The 19,978-nt window shown below is 46.5% G+C and overlaps 2 protein-coding genes and 1 pseudogene across 2 annotated transcripts; all 3 read right to left on the minus strand.

The window, feature by feature from the left end:
* Positions 1-1,367: 1,367 nt before the first annotated feature.
* LOC114688843 lies at positions 1,368-14,594 on the minus strand (annotated as a pseudogene).
* LOC114688844 (E3 ubiquitin-protein ligase RBBP6-like) lies at positions 2,993-3,766 on the minus strand. The gene is made up of 2 exons (XM_037201797.1): positions 3,149-3,766; positions 2,993-3,007 (listed from the first exon to the last, which is right to left on the minus strand). The coding sequence occupies exons 1-2, from the start codon at positions 3,632-3,634 to the stop codon at positions 2,993-2,995; spliced, it is 501 nt and encodes a 166-aa protein (XP_037057692.1). The 5' UTR covers positions 3,635-3,766.
* Positions 14,595-16,004: 1,410 nt separating the features above from the next.
* Positions 16,005-19,001, minus strand: LOC114688845 (E3 ubiquitin-protein ligase RBBP6-like). Its single transcript, XM_037201798.1, has one exon. It carries the CDS (start codon positions 18,999-19,001, stop codon positions 16,632-16,634), a length of 2,370 nt encoding a protein of 789 aa, XP_037057693.1. The 3' UTR covers positions 16,005-16,631.
* Positions 19,002-19,978: the final 977 nt, after the last annotated feature.

Raw genomic sequence — 19,978 nt, forward strand, 5'->3', positions numbered from 1 at the left:
CATGCCTATGTCTAGGATTATGTCAAGAAGGAGTCATAGGTTTTAGAATTTATAGATTCAACTTTACTAGATTGAAAAAGCCTCTCCAGGCTGGTCAGTGGTAGCACACTCAGCAGGGCAGAGGCAGTTGGATCTATGTGAGTTTGAGGCCAGCCTGTTCTACAGAGTTCCAGGACAGCCAGGGCTACACATATAAACCATGTCTTGAACCAAGCTCCCTGAGCACAGAGAAAAATAAAAACAAAACAAAAAACAAAACTCAAAGAAATAGAGTCTCACTATGTTGACCAGGGGGCCTTAACTCAGTGATCTGCCTGCCTCTACTTCCTGGGTGCTGGGACTAAAAAGTGTTTGTCACCAAGCCCAGACATCCCCTTTCTTCTCTCCTTCTTCTTCTCCTTTTTTTTGATGTATTTATTTATTACTTTTTTCGTAAGATGGCTCTGGGTTTAAAGGTGCCTGCCACCAAGCCCAAGACATGAGTTCCATCCTTCTTTGGGACTTACATGGTAGAAACTTGTAATGCCTGTTACAAGTTGTCCTCTGAACTCCACAGCACATGGCATGTTACCCAACCCTACACAAAATTAAAATTTTAAATATAATTTTTAAAAGATTGAAATTTTGTGTACATATGTGTTTGCCTGCATGATATTGTGTGTACCATTATATGCAAGAACCCCTGGGGGCCAGAAGAGTGCATCAGATACCCTGGAACTGGACTTAGAGATGGTTGTGAGACATCCAGTGGGTGCTGGAACCGAACCCAGGGCCTCTGCGAAAGCAGCAAGCACTGCTCACCACCCTCTAGCTCCTGGTCACTGTCTGATGTGCACTTCACTTCTTTTGTTTGTGTGTGTAAGACAAGGTCTCATTTAGCCTATGCCAGCCTCCAAATAACTATAGCCAAGGATGGGCTAGAAGTCCTCATCCTCCTGCCTCCACTTCTGGAGTACAAGTTCAAGGTCAACTGTAACTCGAATTGTAGTTGCTTTTAATAGTAAAAACCCAGAGCTAGATATCAGAGGAAATGCTGAAAGGTCAGAGAGACAAAGGAGCAAGTCACAGCCACCTCTCACCTTGCCAATTCCTCAGCTGAAAGGGGGAGATCCTATTTCTATGAATACTCAGACTGACTGGACTGAGATGCTATCTCCACCCACCTTATATTTCTTTCACCAGGTCTCTAGAGCTGGGGTTAAAGGTGTGAGCCACCAACACTGCCTAGCTCTGTTTCTCTTTTAGACTGGTTCAGTCTCATATAGCCCAGGGTGGTCTCAAACCTCAAGCAAGCTTTATTTGTTAGAGTACAAACAAAATATCACATTTCTGCTTTTTTTGTCTAATAAAAAATAATTTATTTAGAACTAATATAAGAATATATACAGATTTGCTTCTTCATGTAACCATTTAGTATCATAGGGGACTTTATGATCATGAGGCTTTTTGTCTCTTGGGGAACTAGAATTACTTTTTTTGGACTCTGTCCCCTTTTTAGGTAAAACACTTTCCTTCTTTGGCTCACTTTTCTGTTCAGATGAGGAATGTTTACTCCAAGAGGGAGAGTCCTTCCATCTTTCTAACTCACTTCTCCGATCTCTGCTCTGACAGGGAATGCTCTCTGCTGTCACAGTCCATTTTCTTGTCTCTACTGGGAGTGAAGTCCTTCTTGGAAGAAGCATGAAGGGATTCATGCTTAGCTGAGGTCCTAGGCTCTTTGGAAGACTGAGACAGATTCTTAGAATTTCCCTGTTCACTCAGACAATCCTCGGTGCTCTCCTTCTCTGGCAAGGTGCTGTTCTTTCTCTTCTCAGGTCTTTCCATTTCTAGCACTGAGTAATCCCTGTCTTTGGGTCTCTCCTTCTCAATGGACACAGAGACTTTTGAGCATCTTACCTCATGGCTCACCTTTTTTGTGAGCTTCTGAATTTTCTCTGACTGCTCACTTTTTTTCTCTGCGTACTTGACTATACCTGATGGTTTAGTAGTAATTTAATTTATGATACTAGATGGTTTTCCTACACTGTGTATAGGTTGTGTGGATTTCACAACTTCTTCTTTAGAATTGAAGTCATCTTGATCCCATTCAGATTGAGGAACCTGGATAATTATAACATCTTCAGCAGGGGCTCTATTATCATTGTTATACTCCTCCATAGTTTTAATGACTATTCTCTTTGGATCTGTATTTTCTTCAGAGTTTGACACAGGACTGCCTCCACTGAGCTTGCTTGTCCTGGTGTAACCCAAAAATGTAGAGCTGCAGCCTGCAGTCCCAGCTGCTTTCCCCTTGGCCTTTCCCTTGACATTTTCCAGTTTAATTTTGCTACACATTGACTGCACTTCTTCAGAGGGTTCATTCGAAGTAAATTATTTTCTGCACTTCCAATATTTTCCCCAGTTTCTCTGTTGAGTTTGATGTTTTTAGCTGGGGCAGTTGATGATACAAACATGTCCTTTTCTGGGATCCTTTCTAGTTTTTCAACATTACCTTCCATTTTTTGCTTTGCTGACAGTTCACTATTTCTGCTACTTCTACTTCAGAGATTTTCATGGACCATGACATACAAATTTTATCTACATTCTTTTCTTCAGTTTATCTCTTTCTTTGCTTTTTCATACTACCACGAAGATAATGTGTCTCAGGCTTCTTGATCTATTCATCCTTACAAGCTTGCGTTCCTAACTAAATGTCTTTGGAACATTCCTTTTACACCTTCTCCTCCTGGACTGGCTTTGACTCCGGAAGTACTTCCCAGCAATAGAGTGGGTTTTCCTGGGAGTTCCAGTAATATTGTCATCCTTCTGAGGAATTACAGAGTCAATAATGGACCCTCCTCTATTTTTTTAAAATGGTGTACACACACCAATGTTCAACTACAAAGGAGTTAGAAACCAGAATATAAAAGACTCCTTTTTAAAAAAGAATTTTCCATATCTAGCTCTACTGCTAGGATATGTAAATGGTAGAACTAAAGGCAGATGTTGCAAATTAGGCCCAATACCACTGTGGAAATGATTGCACAAAGTTAAATGGAAAAAGCAGCTGCATAGGATATAAAGTTGACTGCACAACTTGCAGTGTGTAAAATATCACAAAAAAGTGGAAATAAGCAAAACAGAAAAAACAAACAAACAAACAAAACACTGAAGATGATGATGACGACAACGAAGATGACGACGACGACAAGGACGGTTTCTCAGGGAAGAAGGGTGGCTTCTCTTTCTTCCCGATCGCATAGGCCTCTGCATCTAGGGTCGGTATTGCGTATTTTCCAGAGTTGGTGAGCATGGCACCCTTCGTGTTAGGATCTTTCACCTCAGTCAGAAAACTGGTAGGAATTCCAGTGCTCCTCTTGATTCTCCGGCCGGATTCAAGGTTCTTATCCCCGTTTGTTGGGCAACTCTTAATATGATGACCAGGGACACCACAACGAAAACAGGTATAAGATGGAGGTGGTGGACCCAGAGGTTTCTTCACGGAACTGACTGGGTCGTATTCTCGGCCACATTGCCACATCGCTTTGATTTTATCTTCCTCCGAAGCATTGGCTTCAGCCAGATTGGCAGTCTCTGTAAGCTGGGCCAGAGAAATGGATGCAGAAGAGTCACCGGTTGCCTGTGTGGTTCCCATCACTGGTCCAGTTCCACTTAGAGGGTGTGTCTTCCTTGCCGACTTAACGCCTCCACTAGGAATTCTTCTGACAATCACAGATGAGTTCTTAGGAATTGGCGCATTGTCATCTGTATATTCTTCTTGCGTCTCTGCGTTGAAGATCCGCAGGTCGCTATTGGCAGCTTTCAGCTTTTCTCTGCCCATAATCTGCTTCTTTAAGTCGCAGAGGGAGATTTGGAGCCCATCGAAGATGATCATGTCGTAGTTGAGTTTAGAGGAAAATTTGTAGTGCACACAGGGCATGGTGGCAGAGGATTCTGTGGGCCAGGCCCCGCTCAGAGCCCTGATGTTTGCGTCTAGGTCTCAAGTAGACCCCGGGACCTTGATTGATCTCCTGTCTTCAAAGATGCTGCCTCAGAATAGAGCTAGCTCTTGGGGTAGAGCGTGAGACTCTTATGTCGGGGTCCTGGGTTCTTGCCCCACACTGGGCACCAGCTGTAGCACCAGTTCTAAATGGTTTGAACAGTAAAAACCCCGAGCCAGATACCACAGACGCCAAATGCCAAAAGTTCAGAGAGTCCAAGGGGCAACCCACAGCCAACTCTCACCTATCTTTTCTAGTCCTCAGCTGAAAGGGTGAGATCCGCTCTCTAGGAATCCTCAGACTGAATGAGCTGAGATCCGGTCTCCATCTGCCTTATATACCTGTCTCCACCTCCCTGGTGCTGGGATTAAGGGTGTGGCCCAACCCCACCCATTGGCTCTCTTTCTCCCTCTCGTTCTCCCTCTCCTCTCTCGACTCCCTCCCTCCTCTCTCTCTCTCTCTCTCTCTCTCTCTCTCTCTCTCTCTCTCTCTCTCTCTCTCTCTCTCTCTTCTTAGACTGACTCAATGACTTAGAGCTAGGGTGGTCTTGATCTCTGGATCTTCCTGCTTCCTCCTCCAGAGTTCTTGGATTAGAGGTGTGTGCCAACAGTCCCTGGCCTCTGTGCTGAACTAGTGACTGATCAGCCCTCTGATCTTCAGGCAAGCTTTTGATTGGGGCACAAACAAGATATCACCACAGTCACCCCCAGCTACCTAGGAGTTAGAGACCAGGCTACACAAGACACTTTAAAAAAAAAAAAAGGAATTTTTGATATCTAGCTCTACTGCTAGGATTGGAAAAGTGTAGAACTAAAGGCAGATGTGACGAATTAGGCACAATACCACTATGGCAATGCTTTGCAAAATGTTAAATGGGAGAAGCAGCTGCCTGGGATATAAAGTTGACCGCAGAACTTGCCGTATGTGTAAAGTATCAGAAAGGAGTGGAAATAAGCAAAACTGAAAACACAAACAAACAAACAAAACACTGGGGTCATGAGATGTTTAGAAACTTTTTATTTTTATTTTTCCATCCCTCAAGCTGATAGGATCATGTTCCGTTGCCCTCTTTTAACAATGTTTTTGTTAAAATGGACAGTATCAGATGCTAGTATCAGATCCTGCCATCAAGACACCCAGTCCAAGTTATTGGTCTACAGGACATATCCTGCCATCACTCCCAATATAGCTACAAGATCGGAGTTTTATAGAGTCAGTCTTTGTAGCCCGCTCTTTGGCTTTTTCAAGTGGAGGGTCAGACCTAGGAGAGTTTTCACGGTCCCCATCCACCTACTCTTGGGGTCCTTTAGAAGGTTTGAAAACATTTTCCTTCTTGGCTGTAGCAGGCATGTCCCTTTCCCCTTTGGTCTTGTCACTTTTTCCTTTTGGTTCATCTTTTTCTCTCTTGTCCTTCTCAGACACTGCTTTGAAAGTGATGGATTCTGCCTCTGTCAGTTCATCCCCAACAGGTGTGTAGCATCGTCTCTCCTTGGGAGGACAAACGGTGTATCTGCCTTAGTGTCACCCACACCCAACAACTCCCTGGATTGGCTGGAAGTCTCTATCAGCTCAGAACTCAGGAAGCTCTCACTCTCCTCATGCTTTCCCCGTTTTCCGTTTTTCTCTTATGCTTGTGTCATTTATGGACTCCTGGAACGTTCCCACTCTCCTTCACTCTGGATTTTGTGTTCCCTTTCAGATTGTGACTATCTCTCGGTGGAAGGCTTTCCTGGATAGTTGCTGCCTCGATTTCTGTGTCTATGACGCTGTCCAGGAGCATAGTCTTCTCTGGGCCCTCTTGTGAAGGGTGAATTTCTGATATTAAGAGGTGAAAGTCTCTATGGAGAGAAGTCTTCTCTGGTAGCTGAGGGTCTAGCCTGTGCCCCCACAGCATACCCACGGTAGTACCTGTTGAACCATTATCGGTAGGCGTTTCCCCTCCCATTTCCCTGGGGCGTTCTTTCTCAAAGAGGTCTCTAAAGTGGACCCTCTGCCCTTAATAGGTTTTGATGTCACGGCGAGTGGACCTTCTCTGAGGAGATCTTGACCGTGAACGAGAACCTCTATAGGGAGGGGACCTTGACCTAGATCCATGATATCCTCGAGAACTGGCCCCTCGAGAACCGTGATGACGGCTCTCGCCTCTGCCTCTCCTGGGGTATCGAGGTGATGGCGAATAGAAGCCAGAGTGTGGGCGGCTGGAGGATCCAGAGGAAGAGCTTGACCGTGTGGAGCCAGATCTTGACTTTGAGGAAGAAGCGTATGAACTTCTTGAATCTGATGAACCAGGACAGGGAGATTTAGACCTGGAAAAGGAGTGCCCTGGCTTCCTCTGAATCTTTTCATGCCCCGTCAACGCCTTAAGGAAACCATTGGTAAACTCGTCTAGCCTGGACTTTTTCTTCTCCTCTTCCCTCAGTCGTCGTTGCTCTCTGTAGAATTGTTCCCGGGACAAAAGCCGGGTTGGTGTTGTAGGCATGGTGTTTGGGTGAGCAGTCTGCACTCCTGACGGCCATACCCAAGGTTTCCATATAGTGGCAGGAGCTGGTGGAAACCCTGCAGGGGGGACAATGTATCCTGAAGGCTGGGGCTGGTCAGGAGGGAAGCCAGGAGAGAAGTGTGGTGGAGGTACACCTGGAGGAACAGGCACAGAGACTGGAGTTCCTGGGAGGGATGGGCCTTGAGCCCTCTGGGATCTTTGGCTGTGCTGTGGCCCGCGCTCTGTGCTCCTGTGACAACTTCCTTCCCCTCTCGTGACTTGCTGCGGTGGAGAAACCAGGTGGCCAAGCTGGTTGAAATGTCCCCAGCCTGGTGGTGGTCCACCACCTGGAAGAGCGGCACTTTTTCTTACCGGACCAGTTGTGGGCACCCACTGTCCCTGCAATGAGGACTGTGCCAACCGAGACGCAGTTCCAAGGACAGGCACCTCGTGACCCTTTTCCTGAGTAAGAGCCCCAGTGGCAACTGAGGAGGCTCCCTTAGGATGTTCTGGTTCCAGCGCTGCGGCTGGTAATAATTTATCACCCGAATCCCGAAAAGGGTCGTCTGACTTTTCAGAATGGACTGGTACAGACACTGTCGCAGTCAAATCCGGTACCGGAGCTGGGGCAGAAGATGGAGTTCCAGGCACAGAGGGTGCCAAGGGAGCCGGACTTGAAGTTAACGAAGATACAGAGGGAGCCGGGAGAGCTGAGGAAGACGTCACTGGGCTCCTCAGAGGATCCAGCTGTCTCCGTACCAGTGTTCGCGCCAGAGGCTGGGGGCTCCTCTGACAGAGCAGTCTTGTGACCCGTCCAGCAGGCCAGGTTATTCGAGGGTCTCGAGGAGGGACCACCTGTGAATCAATGGGGGGCGAGAGGGAAAGGAGACCAAGCGCGTGAAGAAAGACAGAGTCAGTCTGAGTTGCGTCAAGGTCTCAGTTTATTGACTGGTGTTAGAGCTTATAAACAGGCTTCAGGTAGGGAGGGGGAGCAGGAGTGAGGAGAGGACAAAGAAAATTCCTAAGGAGGGTCAGCAGGAGGTCGCTTTGGTCCCAGGCCCCTGCAGCTAGCTGATTTAAAGAGGTTTATTTAATCCTACATTCCTAGGTTAGACTAAAACCTGTTATTTACACGAGGCTTGATAAATCGTGGCAGGTAACACAAGGTTCAAGACACAGCTGTCCAGAGTCGATCTCCAACATATCCCCTCTTTTCTCAAAAATGGACCAAGTCCATGTGATCGGGGTTGCGGATGTCCGAGAGAGCCTCTGTCTTAGGCTATACAGGGGACTCCCACGCATGGCAGGTGTCATGTTGAGCCGGTCTCAACGACCTCTGTACGCCGTTGTCTCCTGCGTGGGCCCTGTACTATTCCCGTCATTGAGTACTCTCTAGCAAGACCGTGGGGACGTTAGGGCTTTAGGACACTGAATCTGAGTCCTTGATGGGCTCCTGGCTGGCCTCCTAGGAATCTACTCTGTGATAATGAATCAAGACGTGTCATGGTAAGGCCAAATCAATCTGATTTTTGATAAACCGAGTCAACCGCTGAAAGGCCCAGGACCAAAGGTAATGAGAAGGAGAAGGAAAATAATCAGGGTCCAGGATGGTGGGGATCAGGGTAGAAAGCCAAGGGGATTCTTTAAAGCTTCTATATAGAAGGGCAAACCCTGCTCCTAAGAGCAAGAGCCGCATCTTACTGCAGCCCATAAAGGCTAATAAAGGAAAAACCCATAAGGTTACAATTCCCATACAATTTCGTTTCACAAGATCATGGTCTGGGTACAGAGTGATCACAGATGGGTAATTTGCATCAACAGGTACATTTTTCCTGAACCTCAAGGGGGGGGTATCAAGGTGGGGTGGAGTTTACACAAAGTTCACAGTGGTCCTTCCTGGAACACCTGTAACTATCCCAGTCACAGTTGAGCACATCTCTTAACAGAAATCTCTTACATTGTTAAATGGTTGCAGGGGAGATTGAACAATGGCTAAGTCAGGTTGCTCTTGGAACTAGATTTTTAGTTTCTCATTTCCTGGTGCTTGAAGTTTTCTCTTTTCCTGAGGCTTGGGGTGTAAGCCTGAAGGCTAGGGTCTTTCATTCCCCCATTTTTTTTTTGGCAAATTTTATTCTTAAAATTATGGATTACATTTAGTAACTCATGGCCTATTTTAGTAACTCATGCCTGTAATGGCATGCATAGTTATGTGCAATTAGCCATCTTGTCTCTATGCAGGGAGTTTTTTTGACCAGCATTTCAGCCTCTTTTGAACAAGGAATTGGGACGACGTATTCTCTTCTGGAACTGCTTCAAGCTGGCATTGGGCGTCATTATCAGGCCCCTCCCCAAAAGGCTGAAAAGCTGGTCAAAGACTGGGCAGGGGCATTTGTCAGTAGCATGTAGCTGCCTGACCCATAGGACAGAGAAGAATCATGTTAGCTGGCTGGTCCACATTAGCCTTAGCATGTCCGGAGCCACAGTCATCTGGAGCAGTGGAGTCAGCAACTGAAACTTGGAGGTGTCTGCCAGCCAAGTAGAAATCTGTTGAGACAGATTTAAACTAGGAACAGAGGTTAAAATTTGTGAACTTATTTGGAACCCTTAGATTTATACCCTTAGTAATGGGAAAGCAGTAATCCAAGACCAGGAGAGAGGAAAAATCCATCTTTAGGAATACTTATCTGGGGTTATTTCGACCTCTGTGGAGTGGTCTATGTTTTTATGACTCTTTTGATCCTTTGAGGCCTTTTTGCAGAATGACATAAAAGTTTTAGATACATTAGTATTACCAATCTGTACTGAAATCCATATTGTAGACAAAGCAGTAATAGGTATCTGTAAAACAGCAGAAGTAGACTTATACCTTTGAGTCCCAACAAGAACTACAGGTTTGGGCATTTTTCTTCTGTCCAGAAAGCCAGGTGTAAGTTGGACAGAGATTTTTGGCCTGGTGAAAAGCACTTTTAGGTTTACATTTAGACATATCTAGATGACATCTAAAACAAATCCAAAATGTTGAGCTTGTAACTGAACAGTAAGTGGTCATTGCTCTATCAGCTCATCAGGACTCCTAAATGTTAAGCTCTGAACCATAGAACAGGAGAGTAATCTGAAACATATCTTATTTTAGACTCATATCCGAACCTTTATGATTTATTTAAATTTTTACATCTTAGAACATTTTTTTTAAGTGAGCTTACAAGCTAGCTATGGCCTTGCAGAAAGATCTGGTTGTCTGATGCTGCCATGCTGACAAAGTTAGAGCTAGCCTAGCCATCAAAGATCTGAGAAGGATAAACTATATCTGAGTGCAGACCAAGAAGCATCCAATCCTATAAATTACAGTGATCAATCCCTACCCAGGTCTCTATAGCGTTGGAGGTACCAGTCAGAACAACATCAATCTTCTACCACCATCAAGCCCATAAGGCAGAGTACCTTTTCTGTGGAATAGGGACACGGAAGACTGACAGTGTCCTACTACTTGTCCATAGTCTGGGCTGGGTCCTGGAGGCAGGTGTTGCATTGGGGCATCTTGCCCTGTGGTCAGTGTCGTTCGCAATTCAGGTGGCATCTTCTTGTCATTCCATATCTTCTTTGGAGACCTTGGAGTCATTGCTAGGAGCTGGGAGCTAGGAGTCTCTGTTTCTGATAGTAAGTTTTTAATCAAATAATTTAAATGTCATATTCATCAGATCATTGACAGGTTTGAGGACCATTATCTATTAAATGTATCTGAGCCAAACAAATCTAGGCCTAATCTTGAAAATATCTCTAAGTTTGGTAATAATGACCAGGCTAATTTGTTCTCTATAGATATATTAGTCAAATATACCTCTCAGTTTGTTTTTATTTAAATAGAACCGTTTATACTTTAAACTAGTATCTGGATAGCCAGATGACTAGTATTAACTTGTATTCCTTAACACAGAAGGACATGCATGCAAACTCAGACATTCAAAACCAAACATACATGTGGCCACATTTTCATTCATACCTGTAGAATAGACAGACATTTTAAAACTATGACCTTTGGAGTCTCCATGTAACAGCAGAATAACAAGAGAAAGAAATCTGAAACATGTTTACTTAAACTTTAAAGTTAGACCTTAAAGTTTCATTATATATTTTTTTCAAACCTCATGACATGTTTAAGCCTTTAAATTTTTACATTTTAAACTGTTTCCTCATATTAAAAATCATTTATCTAAACTTTTGTCTTAACCAACAATAATTTGAAACCAATTTTCTTAAATGATGGCAAGTATTTGTAACACATAGAACTCAAATGACCAAAACCATGTAAATTTTTATTTTTCCTGTGGAAACAAAAGCATAATTTCCCAGTATCTTGAACTGGTAATTTAATATTTCTTTTTCAAGCAATATCAGTGTTATGCCCAGATCAAGTCCCCAAAGAAGCCATCAGAGACCTTAGGTACAGAATGCAAAAGCAAGGTTTATACAAATGAAGTTTACAAGCCTTGGCAGGGGGCTAGTTCCAAACTTCTCACACACACAGCAGGGAGGTTGGAAGGAGCACATGCCTTTCTTTGTGAGGCTAATACAGACCACATAATTCATCTCCCACCGCCCGCGTCCCTCTTTAGGTTCATATCAGTAGTTTTTCATGTTATCTTTATTTCTCATTTGTTTAGCAACCGTGTTTAGGAGTTTTATGAGCTGTCTCCCGGGTTTGGGAGTTTGGGGAGTTTGGGATGTTTTATGACCACTTAGTCTCTGTCAGATGGTCATATATCCTAACTCTGTGTTTTCTTAAGTTTCTGTAGTTGATAAAGCCACCTGGAAAAAGGCGTCTAAGTTCTTATCTGCATTTAAGAATCCTGGTTTTAGCTTCTCTTTGTCTGTAGGGATGAAGTGTGTGTGGGGATTTACTGAGGTTTCACAATCAGGACAGAGAAGGGTTAACAAGAGAAATTCCTGGCTGGCAGAAGAGACTTTGAAGTTATCACAGTAAAGGAAGGGAGGGGAGCAGTGGTCATAAAGTATGTCCTTGGCTGCCAGTGTTCCTGAAAAAAAGTTTTTGTTAACTCCTCTGACTAAAGTCAGATTCTCTGTTCAGTGTTCACACATTTTGTCAGTTGCAGGCAGCCATTGCCTGTCCAGAGCAGGACATGAGAATCTTAGCCTGCCTGTACTGAGAGCACGCACCCCCACCCTCGTGAGAGCAGCCAGCTGCCTGCAGTCCGATAGCAAGAGAGCTAGGAGGGAGGGAGGTGAGTAGCAGAAACAGATGACCTTTACACAGACAATTCAAGTACCAGCACATCAGCACTGAGATGATGATGGCCTCACTCACAGCAAGCAAGCCCTCGATTGCGGCTCGCACATCCTTCTGGTGGGCTAGGCAAAGGTCTAGTGGAGAAGAAGGGACTGTCCCATAGCGTCCGTCACAGTCAAGTCAACAATGAGAACAGTTAACACACTACACACAAGACCAAGGGCACACGAAAGAAAAACTTTGCCCCTACGAGACAACCAACAAAACTCCAAGAACAATGACAGCCTGGTGTGCTCTGTGGAGAGTGACCCTCCAGGCTCAATCACACCAAAAACAATCGAGATTGAGGATCTCTGTCCTTGATCAAACAGACATCAGGGGCTTTCACATCCCTGTCAGTCAGACATGTACCTTATTTCTTGGAAGAGAAACAGAGTGTAAAGTAACAATGACCACAATAAAACATACAAAAAACTCCCACAGAATGGCTCTAACAATTTCCCACGACAAAATACAAAGTGGCACTTCCTTCCACCAGGGGAAAGGAACCCAAAGATGCTCCTCTCCTGAGCACTCCCTGGAGGAGACTCCTAAAATAAATGGTCACCTCTGAGGTGGCCCAAATGGCTCGGACTAGGGGTCCTTGCCCAAATCAGGGAATGAGACGTCTCTCTTTCCCTCCCAGGATCACTGTCCGGACACGTCTGTCCAGTGAGAGCCTGCAAAGCACAAATCGAGCCTGCAAAGTACAAATCAGTCGACCAGCACAAAACGTAACGAGACAAGACAGAGACAGAGACAAGACAGAGAGCGCTCTTACCGGTAGATGTCAATAAACCTCTGGACCCTTGAGGGTCCCAGTGGGGTCTTTTGGTCTTTTGTTCAATGTGATTTGTGGCAACCTCACTCTTACCGTCTTCTGGGATGGACACATCGTTTAATAGGTCCTCAGCAAGTGCCAGAAGATGTGACACCCTACTATCCTTTTCTGAATCCTATAAAACATCTCTGATTACTCCATAGAAACTAAAGAATGCATCGGGGGCATTCTCTCCATCCTTAAGCAAGTTATTGATATCTTTTCCGACTTTATTCCACGTCAAAGGGTGGATACCCGGGCCATTAATAACCAGCCAGGGACATTTTTCTTCCACGAAACAGAAAAACCTAATTAAATCTTTTTTTTTTTCTTTCTTTTTGACTCTTATTCCCCTCTCCCTGAAATCTTCATTTCCTAAATGAAGAGAGCCTCTTTAGAGAGTGCTTTACCCATTGATTGATGAACAGCACTTACCTCAAGGCTGCCCGCGGCGCACGAGTGATGCTGTTGGGGCACCTCTACCCTAGTGAGTCTGGCCAGACCACGTTTTCTCTTTGCCATCCAGTAGTGAGCCACCGTGCCTCGAGCCCCACGTTGGGCGCCACTTGACCCGTCCAGCAGGCCAGGTTATTCGAGGGTCTCGAGGAGGACCACCTGTGAATCAATGGGGGCGAGAGGGAAAGGAGACCAAGCGCGTGAAGAAAGACAGAGTCAGTCTGAGTTGCGTCAAGGTCTCAGTTTATTGACTGGGTGTTAGAGCTTATAAACAGGGCTTCAGGTAGGGAGGGGAGCAGGAGTGAGGAGAGGACAAAGAAAATTCCTAAGGAGGGTCAGCAGGAGGTCGCTTTGGTCCCAGGCCCTGCAGCTAGCTGATTTAAAGAGGTTTATTTAATCCTACATTCCTAGGTTAGACTAAAACCTGTTATTTACACGAGGCTTGATAAATCGTGGCAGGTAACACAAGGTTCAAGACACAGCTGTCCAGAGTCGGTCTCCAACAGTCTTGGTGTTGGTATTGGGGTGGGGTGGAGGGAACTGTTGGCGAGGTCCTTTGGTATAGCCAGTTCCATTTTCGAAGTTACTAACAGCCTGTCGTAAACACTTGTTGGCAATTAAAGCATCCGGAGAAACATGGTTCTGATGACATGTTGGACATGTATGTTCATCTGATTCCAGGAGTGCTGTCCTAATGCATTCATCACAGTAACTGTTTCCACAGCAGGGAATGATAGCAGCATCCACCATGATGTCCTTGCAGATGAGGCACAGGAGCTCCTCCGGGATAGGTTTTGTTTCTTCTTCTTCTGAAGATGACGACGACGACGACAACGACGACAAGGAAGGTTTCTCTGGGAAGAAGGGCGGCTTCTCTTTCTTCCCGATCGCATAGGCCTCTGCATCTAGGGTCGGTATTGCGTATTTTCCAGAGTTGGTGAGCATCGCACCCTTCGTGTTAGGATCTTTCACCTCAGTCAGAAAACTGGTAGGAATTCCAGTGCTCCTTCTGATTCTCCGGCCGGATTCAAGGTTCTTATCCCCGATTGTTGGGCAACTCTTAATATGATGACCAGGGACACCACAACGAAAACAGGTATAAGATGGAGGTGGTGGACCCAGAGGTTTCTTCACGGAACTGACTGGGTCGTATTCTCGGCCACATTGCCACATCATCGCTTTGATTTTATCTTCCTCCGAAGCATTGGCTTCAGCCAGATTGGCAGTCTCTGTAAGCTGGGCCAGAGAAATGGATGCAGAAGAGTCACCGGTTGCCTGTGTGGTTCCCATCACTGGTCCAGTTCCACTTAGAGTGTGTGTCTTCCTTGCCGACTTAACGCCTCCACTAGGAATTCTTCTGACAATCACAGATGAGTTCTTAGGAATTGGCGCATTGTCATCTGTATATTCTTCTTGCGTCTCTGCGTTGAAGATCCGCAGGTCGCTATTGGCAGCTTTCAGCTTTTCTCTGCCCATAATCTGCTTCTTTAAGTCGCAGAGGGAGATTTGGAGCCCATCGAAGATGATCATGTCGTAGTTGAGTTTAGAGGAAAATTTGTAGTGCACACAGGGCATGGTGGCAGAGGATTCTGTGGGCCAGGCCCCGCTCAGAGCCCTGATGTTTGCAGCTGGGTCTCAAGTAGACCCCGGGGCCTTGATTGATCTCCTGTCTTCAAAGATGCTGCCTCAGAATAGAGCTAGCTCTTGGGGTAGATCGTGAGACTCTTATGTCGGGGTCCTGGGTTCTTGACCCACACTGGGCACCAGCTGTAGCACCAGTTCTAAATGGTTTGAACAGTAAAAACCCCGAGCCAGATACCACAGACGCCAAATGCCAAAAGTTCAGAGAGTCCAAGGGGCAACCCACAGCCAACTCTCACCTATCTTTTCTAGTCCTCAGCTGAAAGGGTGAGATCCGCTCTCTAGGAATCCTCAGACTGAATGAGCTTACATCCGGTCTCCATCTGCCTTATATACCTGTCTCCACCTCCCTGGTGCTGGGATTAAGGGTGTGGCCCAACCCCACCCATTGGCTCTCTTTCTCCCTCTCCTTCTCCCTCTCTCTGTCTCTCTCTGTCTCTCTCTGTCTCTCTCTCTCTCTCTCTCTCTCTCTCTCTCTCTCTCTCTCTCTCTCTCTCTCTCTTCTTAGACTGACTCAATGACTTAGAGCTAGGGTGGTCTTGATCTCTGGATCTTCCTGCCTCCTCCTCCCGAGTTCTTGGATTAGAGGTGTGTGCCAACAGTCCCTGGCCTCTGTGCTGAACTAGTGACTGATCAGCCCTCTGATCTTCAGGCAAGCTTTTTGATTGGGGCACAAACAAGATATCACCACAGTCACCCCCAGCTACCTAGGAGTTAGAGACCAGGCTACACAAGACACTTAAAAAAAAAAAAGGAATTTTTGATATCTAGCTCTACTGCTAGGATTGGAGAAGGGTAGAACTAAAGGCAGATGTTACGAATTAGGCACAATACCACTGTGGCAATGCTTTGCAAAATGTTAAATGGGAGAAGCAGCCGCCTGGGATATAAAGTTGACCGCAGAACTTGCCGTATGTGTAAAGTATCAGAAAGGAGTGGAAATAAGCAAAACTGAAAACACAAACAAACAAACAAAACACTGGTGTCATGAGATGTTTAGAAACTTTTTATTTTTATTTTTCCATCCCTCAAGCTGATAGGATCATGTTCCGTTGCCCTCTTTTAACAATGTTTTTGTTAAAATCGACAGTATCAGATCCTGCCCTCAAGACACCCAGTCCAAGTTACTGGTCTACAGGACATATCCTGCCATCACTCCCAATATAGCTACAAGATCGGAGTTTTATAGAGTCAGTCTTTGCAGCCCGCTCTTTGGCTTTTTCAAGTGGAGGGTCAGACCTAGGAGAGTTTTCACGGTCCCCATCCACCTACTCTTGGGTCCTTTAGAAGGTTTGAAAACATTTTCCTTCTTGGCTGTAGCAGGCATGTCCCTTTCCCCTTTGGTCTTGTCACTTTTTCCTTTTGGTTTATCTTTTTCTCTCTTGTCCTTCTCAGACACTGCTTTGAAAGTGATGGATTCTGCCTCCGTCAGTTCATCCCCAACAGGTGTGAGGCATCGTCTCTCCTTGGGAGGACAAACGGTGTATCTGCCTTAGTGTCACCCACACCCAACAACTCCCTGGATTGGCTGGAAGTCTCTAACAGCTCAGAACTCAGGAAGCTCTCACTCTCCTCATGCTTTCCCCGTTTTCCGTTTTTCTCTCATGCTTGTGTCTTCATGGACTCCTGGAACGTTCCCACTCTCCTTCACTCTGGATTTTGTGTTCCCTTTCGGATTGTGACTATCTCTCGGTGGAAGGCTTTCCTGGATAGTTGATGCCTCGATTTCTGTGTCTATGACGCTGTGCAGGAGCATAGTCTTCTCTGGGCCCTCTTGTGAAGGGTGAATTTCTGATATTAAGAGGTGAAAGTCTCTATGGAGAGAAGTCTTCTCTGGTAGCTGAGGGTCTAGCCTGTGCCCCACAGCATACCCATGGTAGTACTTGTTGTACCATTCTCGGTAGGCGATTCCCCTCCCATCTCCCTGGGGCGTTCTTTCTCAAAGAGGTCTCTAAAGTGGACCCTCTGCCCTTAATAGGTTTTGATGTCACGGCGAGTGGACCTTCTCTGAGGAGATCTTGACCGTGAACGAGAACCTCTATAGGGAGGGGACCTTGACCTAGATCCATGATATCCTCGAGAACTGGCCCCTCGAGAACCGTGATGACGGCTCTCGCCTCTGCCTCTCCTGGGGTATCGAGGTGATGGCGAATAGAAGCCAGAGTGTGGGCGGCTGGAGGATCCAGAGGAAGAGCTTGACCGTGTGGAGCCAGATCTTGACTTTGAGGAAGAAGCGTATGAACTTCTTGAATCTGATGAACCAGTACAGGGAGATTTAGACCTGGAAAAGGAGTGCCCTGGCTTCCTCTGAATCTTTTCATGCCCCGTCAACGCCTTAAGAAAACCATTGGTAAACTCGTCTAGCCTGGACTTTTTCTTCTCCTCTTCCCTCAGTCGTCGTTGCTCTCTATAGAATTCTTCCCTGGACAAAAGCCGGGCTGGTGTTGTAGGCATGGTGTTTGGGTGAGCAGTCTGCACTCCTGACGACCATAGCCAAGGTTTCCATATAGTGGCAGGAGCTGGTGGAAACCCTGCAGGGGGGACACTGTCTCCTGAAGGCTGGGGCTGGTCAGGAGGGAAGCCAGGAGAGAAGTGTGGGGGAGGTACACCTGGAGGAACAGGCACAGAGACTGGAGTTCCTGGGAGGGATGGGCCTTGAGCCCTCTGGGATCTTTGGCTGTGCTGTGGCCCGCGCTCTGTGCTCCTGTGACAACTTCCTTCCCCTCTTGTGACTTGCTGCGGTGGAGAAACCAGGTGGCCAAGCTGGTTGAAATGTCCCCAGCCTGGTGGTGGTCCACCACCTGGAAGAGCGGCACTTTTTCTTTCCGGACCAGTTGTGGGGACCCACTGTCCCTGCAATGAGGACTGCGCCAACCGAGACGCAGTTCCAAGGACAGGCACCTCGTGACCCTTTTCCTGAGTAAGAGCCCCAGTGGCAACTGAGGAGGCTCTCTTAGGATGCTCTGGTTCCAGAGCTGCGGCTGGTAATAGTTTATCACCCGAATCCTGAAAAGGGTCGTCTGACTTTTCCAAATGGACTGGGATAGACACTGTCGCAGTCAAATCCGGTACCGGAGCTGGGGCAGAAGATGGAGTTCCAGGCACAGAGGGTGCCAAGAGAGCCGGACTTGAAGTTAGCGAAGATACAGAGGGAGCTGGGAGAGCTGAGGAAGACGTCACTGGGATCCTCAGAGGATCCAGCTGTCTCCGTACCAGTGTTCGGGCCAGAGGCTGGGGGCTCCTCTGAAGGAGTGGTCTTGGTGGTGGTATTGGGGGTGGGGATGGAGGGAACTGTTGGCGAGGTCCTTTGGTATAGCCAGTTCCATTTTCGAAGTTACTAACAGCCTGTCGTAAACACTTGTTGGCAGTTAAAGCATCCGGAGAAACATGGTTCTGATGACATGTTGGACATGTATGTTCATCTGATTCCAGGAGTGCTGTCCTAATGCATTCATCACAGTAACTGTTTCCACAGCAGGGAATGATAGCAGCATCCACCATGATGTCCTTGCAGATGAGGCACAGGAGCTCCTCCGGGATAGGTTTTGTTTCTTCTTCTTCTGAAGATGATGACGACGACGACGACGACGACGACGACGACGACGACAAGGACGGTTTCTCTGGGAAGAAGGGTGGCTTCTCTTTCTTCCCGATCGCATAGGCCTCTGCATCTAGGGTCGGTATTGCGTATTTTCCAGAGTTGGTGAGCATCGCACCCTTCGTGTTAGGATCTTTCACCTCAGTCAGAAAACTGGTAGGAATTCCAGTGCTCCTTCTGATTCTCCGGCCGGATTCAAGGTTCTTATCCCCGATTGTTGGGCAACTCTTAATATGATGACCAGGGACACCACAACGAAAACAGGTATAAGATGGAGGTGGTGGACCCAGAGGTTTCTTCACGGAACTGACTGGGTCGTATTCTCGGCCACATTGCCACATCATCGCTTTGATTTTATCTTCCTCCGAAGCATTGGCTTCAGCCAGATTGGCAGTCTCTGTAAGCTGGGCCAGAGAAATGGATGCAGAAGAGTCACCGGTTGCCTGTGTGGTTCCCATCACTGGTCCAGTTCCACTTAGAGTGTGTGTCTTCCTTGCCGACTTAACGCCTCCACTAGGAATTCTTCTGACAATCACAGATGAGTTCTTAGGAATTGGCGCATTGTCATCTGTATATTCTTCTTGCGTCTCTGCGTTGAAGATCCGCAGGTCGCTATTGGCAGCTTTCAGCTTTTCTCTGCCCATAATCTGCTTCTTTAAGTCGCAGAGGGAGATTTGGAGCCCATCGAAGATGATCATGTCGTAGTTGAGTTTAGAGGAAAATTTGTAGTGCACACAGGGCATGGTGGCAGAGGATTCTGTGGGCCAGGCCCCGCTCAGAGCCCTGATGTTTGCAGCTGGGTCTCAAGTAGACCCCGGGCCTTGATTGATCTCCTGTCTTCAAAGATGCTGCCTCAGAATAGAGCTAGCTCTTGGGGTAGAGCGTGAGACTCTTATGTCGGGGTCCTGGGTTCTTGCCCCACACTGGGCACCAGCTGTAGCACCAGTTCTAAATGGTTTGAACAGTAAAAACCCCGAGCCAGATACCACAGACGCCAAATGCCAAAAGTTCAGAGAGTCCAAGGGGCAACCCACAGCCAACTCTCACCTATCTTTTCTAGTCCTCAGCTGAAAGGGTGAGATCCGCTCTCTAGGAATCCTCAGACTGAATGAGCTGAGATCCGGTCTCCATCTGCCTTATATACCTGTCTCCACCTCCCTGGTGCTGGGATTAAGGGTGTGGCCCAACCCCACCCATTGGCTCTCTTTCTCCCTCTCCTTCTCCCTCTCTCTTTCTCTCTCTCTCTCTCTCTCTCTCTCTCTCTCTCTCTCTCTCTCTCTCTCTCTCTCTCTCTCTCTCTCTTCTTAGACTGACTCAATGACTTAGAGCTAGGGTGGTCTTGATCTCTGGATCTTCCTGCCTCCTCCTCCCGAGTTCTTGGATTAGAGGTGTGTGCCAACAGTCCCTGGCCTCAATGCTGAACTAGTGACTGGATCAGCCCTGTGAACTTCAGTCAAGTTTTTTGATTGGAGCACAAACAAATATCACCACAGTCACTTTCAGCTACATAGGAGATAGAGACCAGGCAACATGGTCTCTTTGAACAAAACAATTTAAAAAAGAAGCATCAATATTTGAGTTTATAGGAAATCATCTGGGTTTAAATATTTGTCTTCCTCTTTTTTCATAGCTAAATTTTTAATACTCTTACTGCTTAGCCTCAAATTTTGTCTCAATCTAATCATATTTCCTAGGAAAACTTTCAGGTCTCCTAAATTAT

The sequence above is a fragment of the Peromyscus leucopus genome, unplaced genomic scaffold (assembly GCF_004664715.2).
Source record: "Peromyscus leucopus breed LL Stock unplaced genomic scaffold, UCI_PerLeu_2.1 scaffold_1443, whole genome shotgun sequence".
In the NCBI taxonomy this organism is placed as follows: Eukaryota; Metazoa; Chordata; class Mammalia; order Rodentia; family Cricetidae; genus Peromyscus; species Peromyscus leucopus.

Coding starts and splice junctions, on each gene's coding strand:
- LOC114688844 (XM_037201797.1), bottom strand. CDS start 3,634: ATGGGAACCACACAGGCAACCGGTGACTCTTCTGCATCCATTTCTCTG.
- LOC114688845 (XM_037201798.1), bottom strand. CDS start 19,001: ATGCCCTGTGTGCACTACAAATTTTCCTCTAAACTCAACTACGACATG.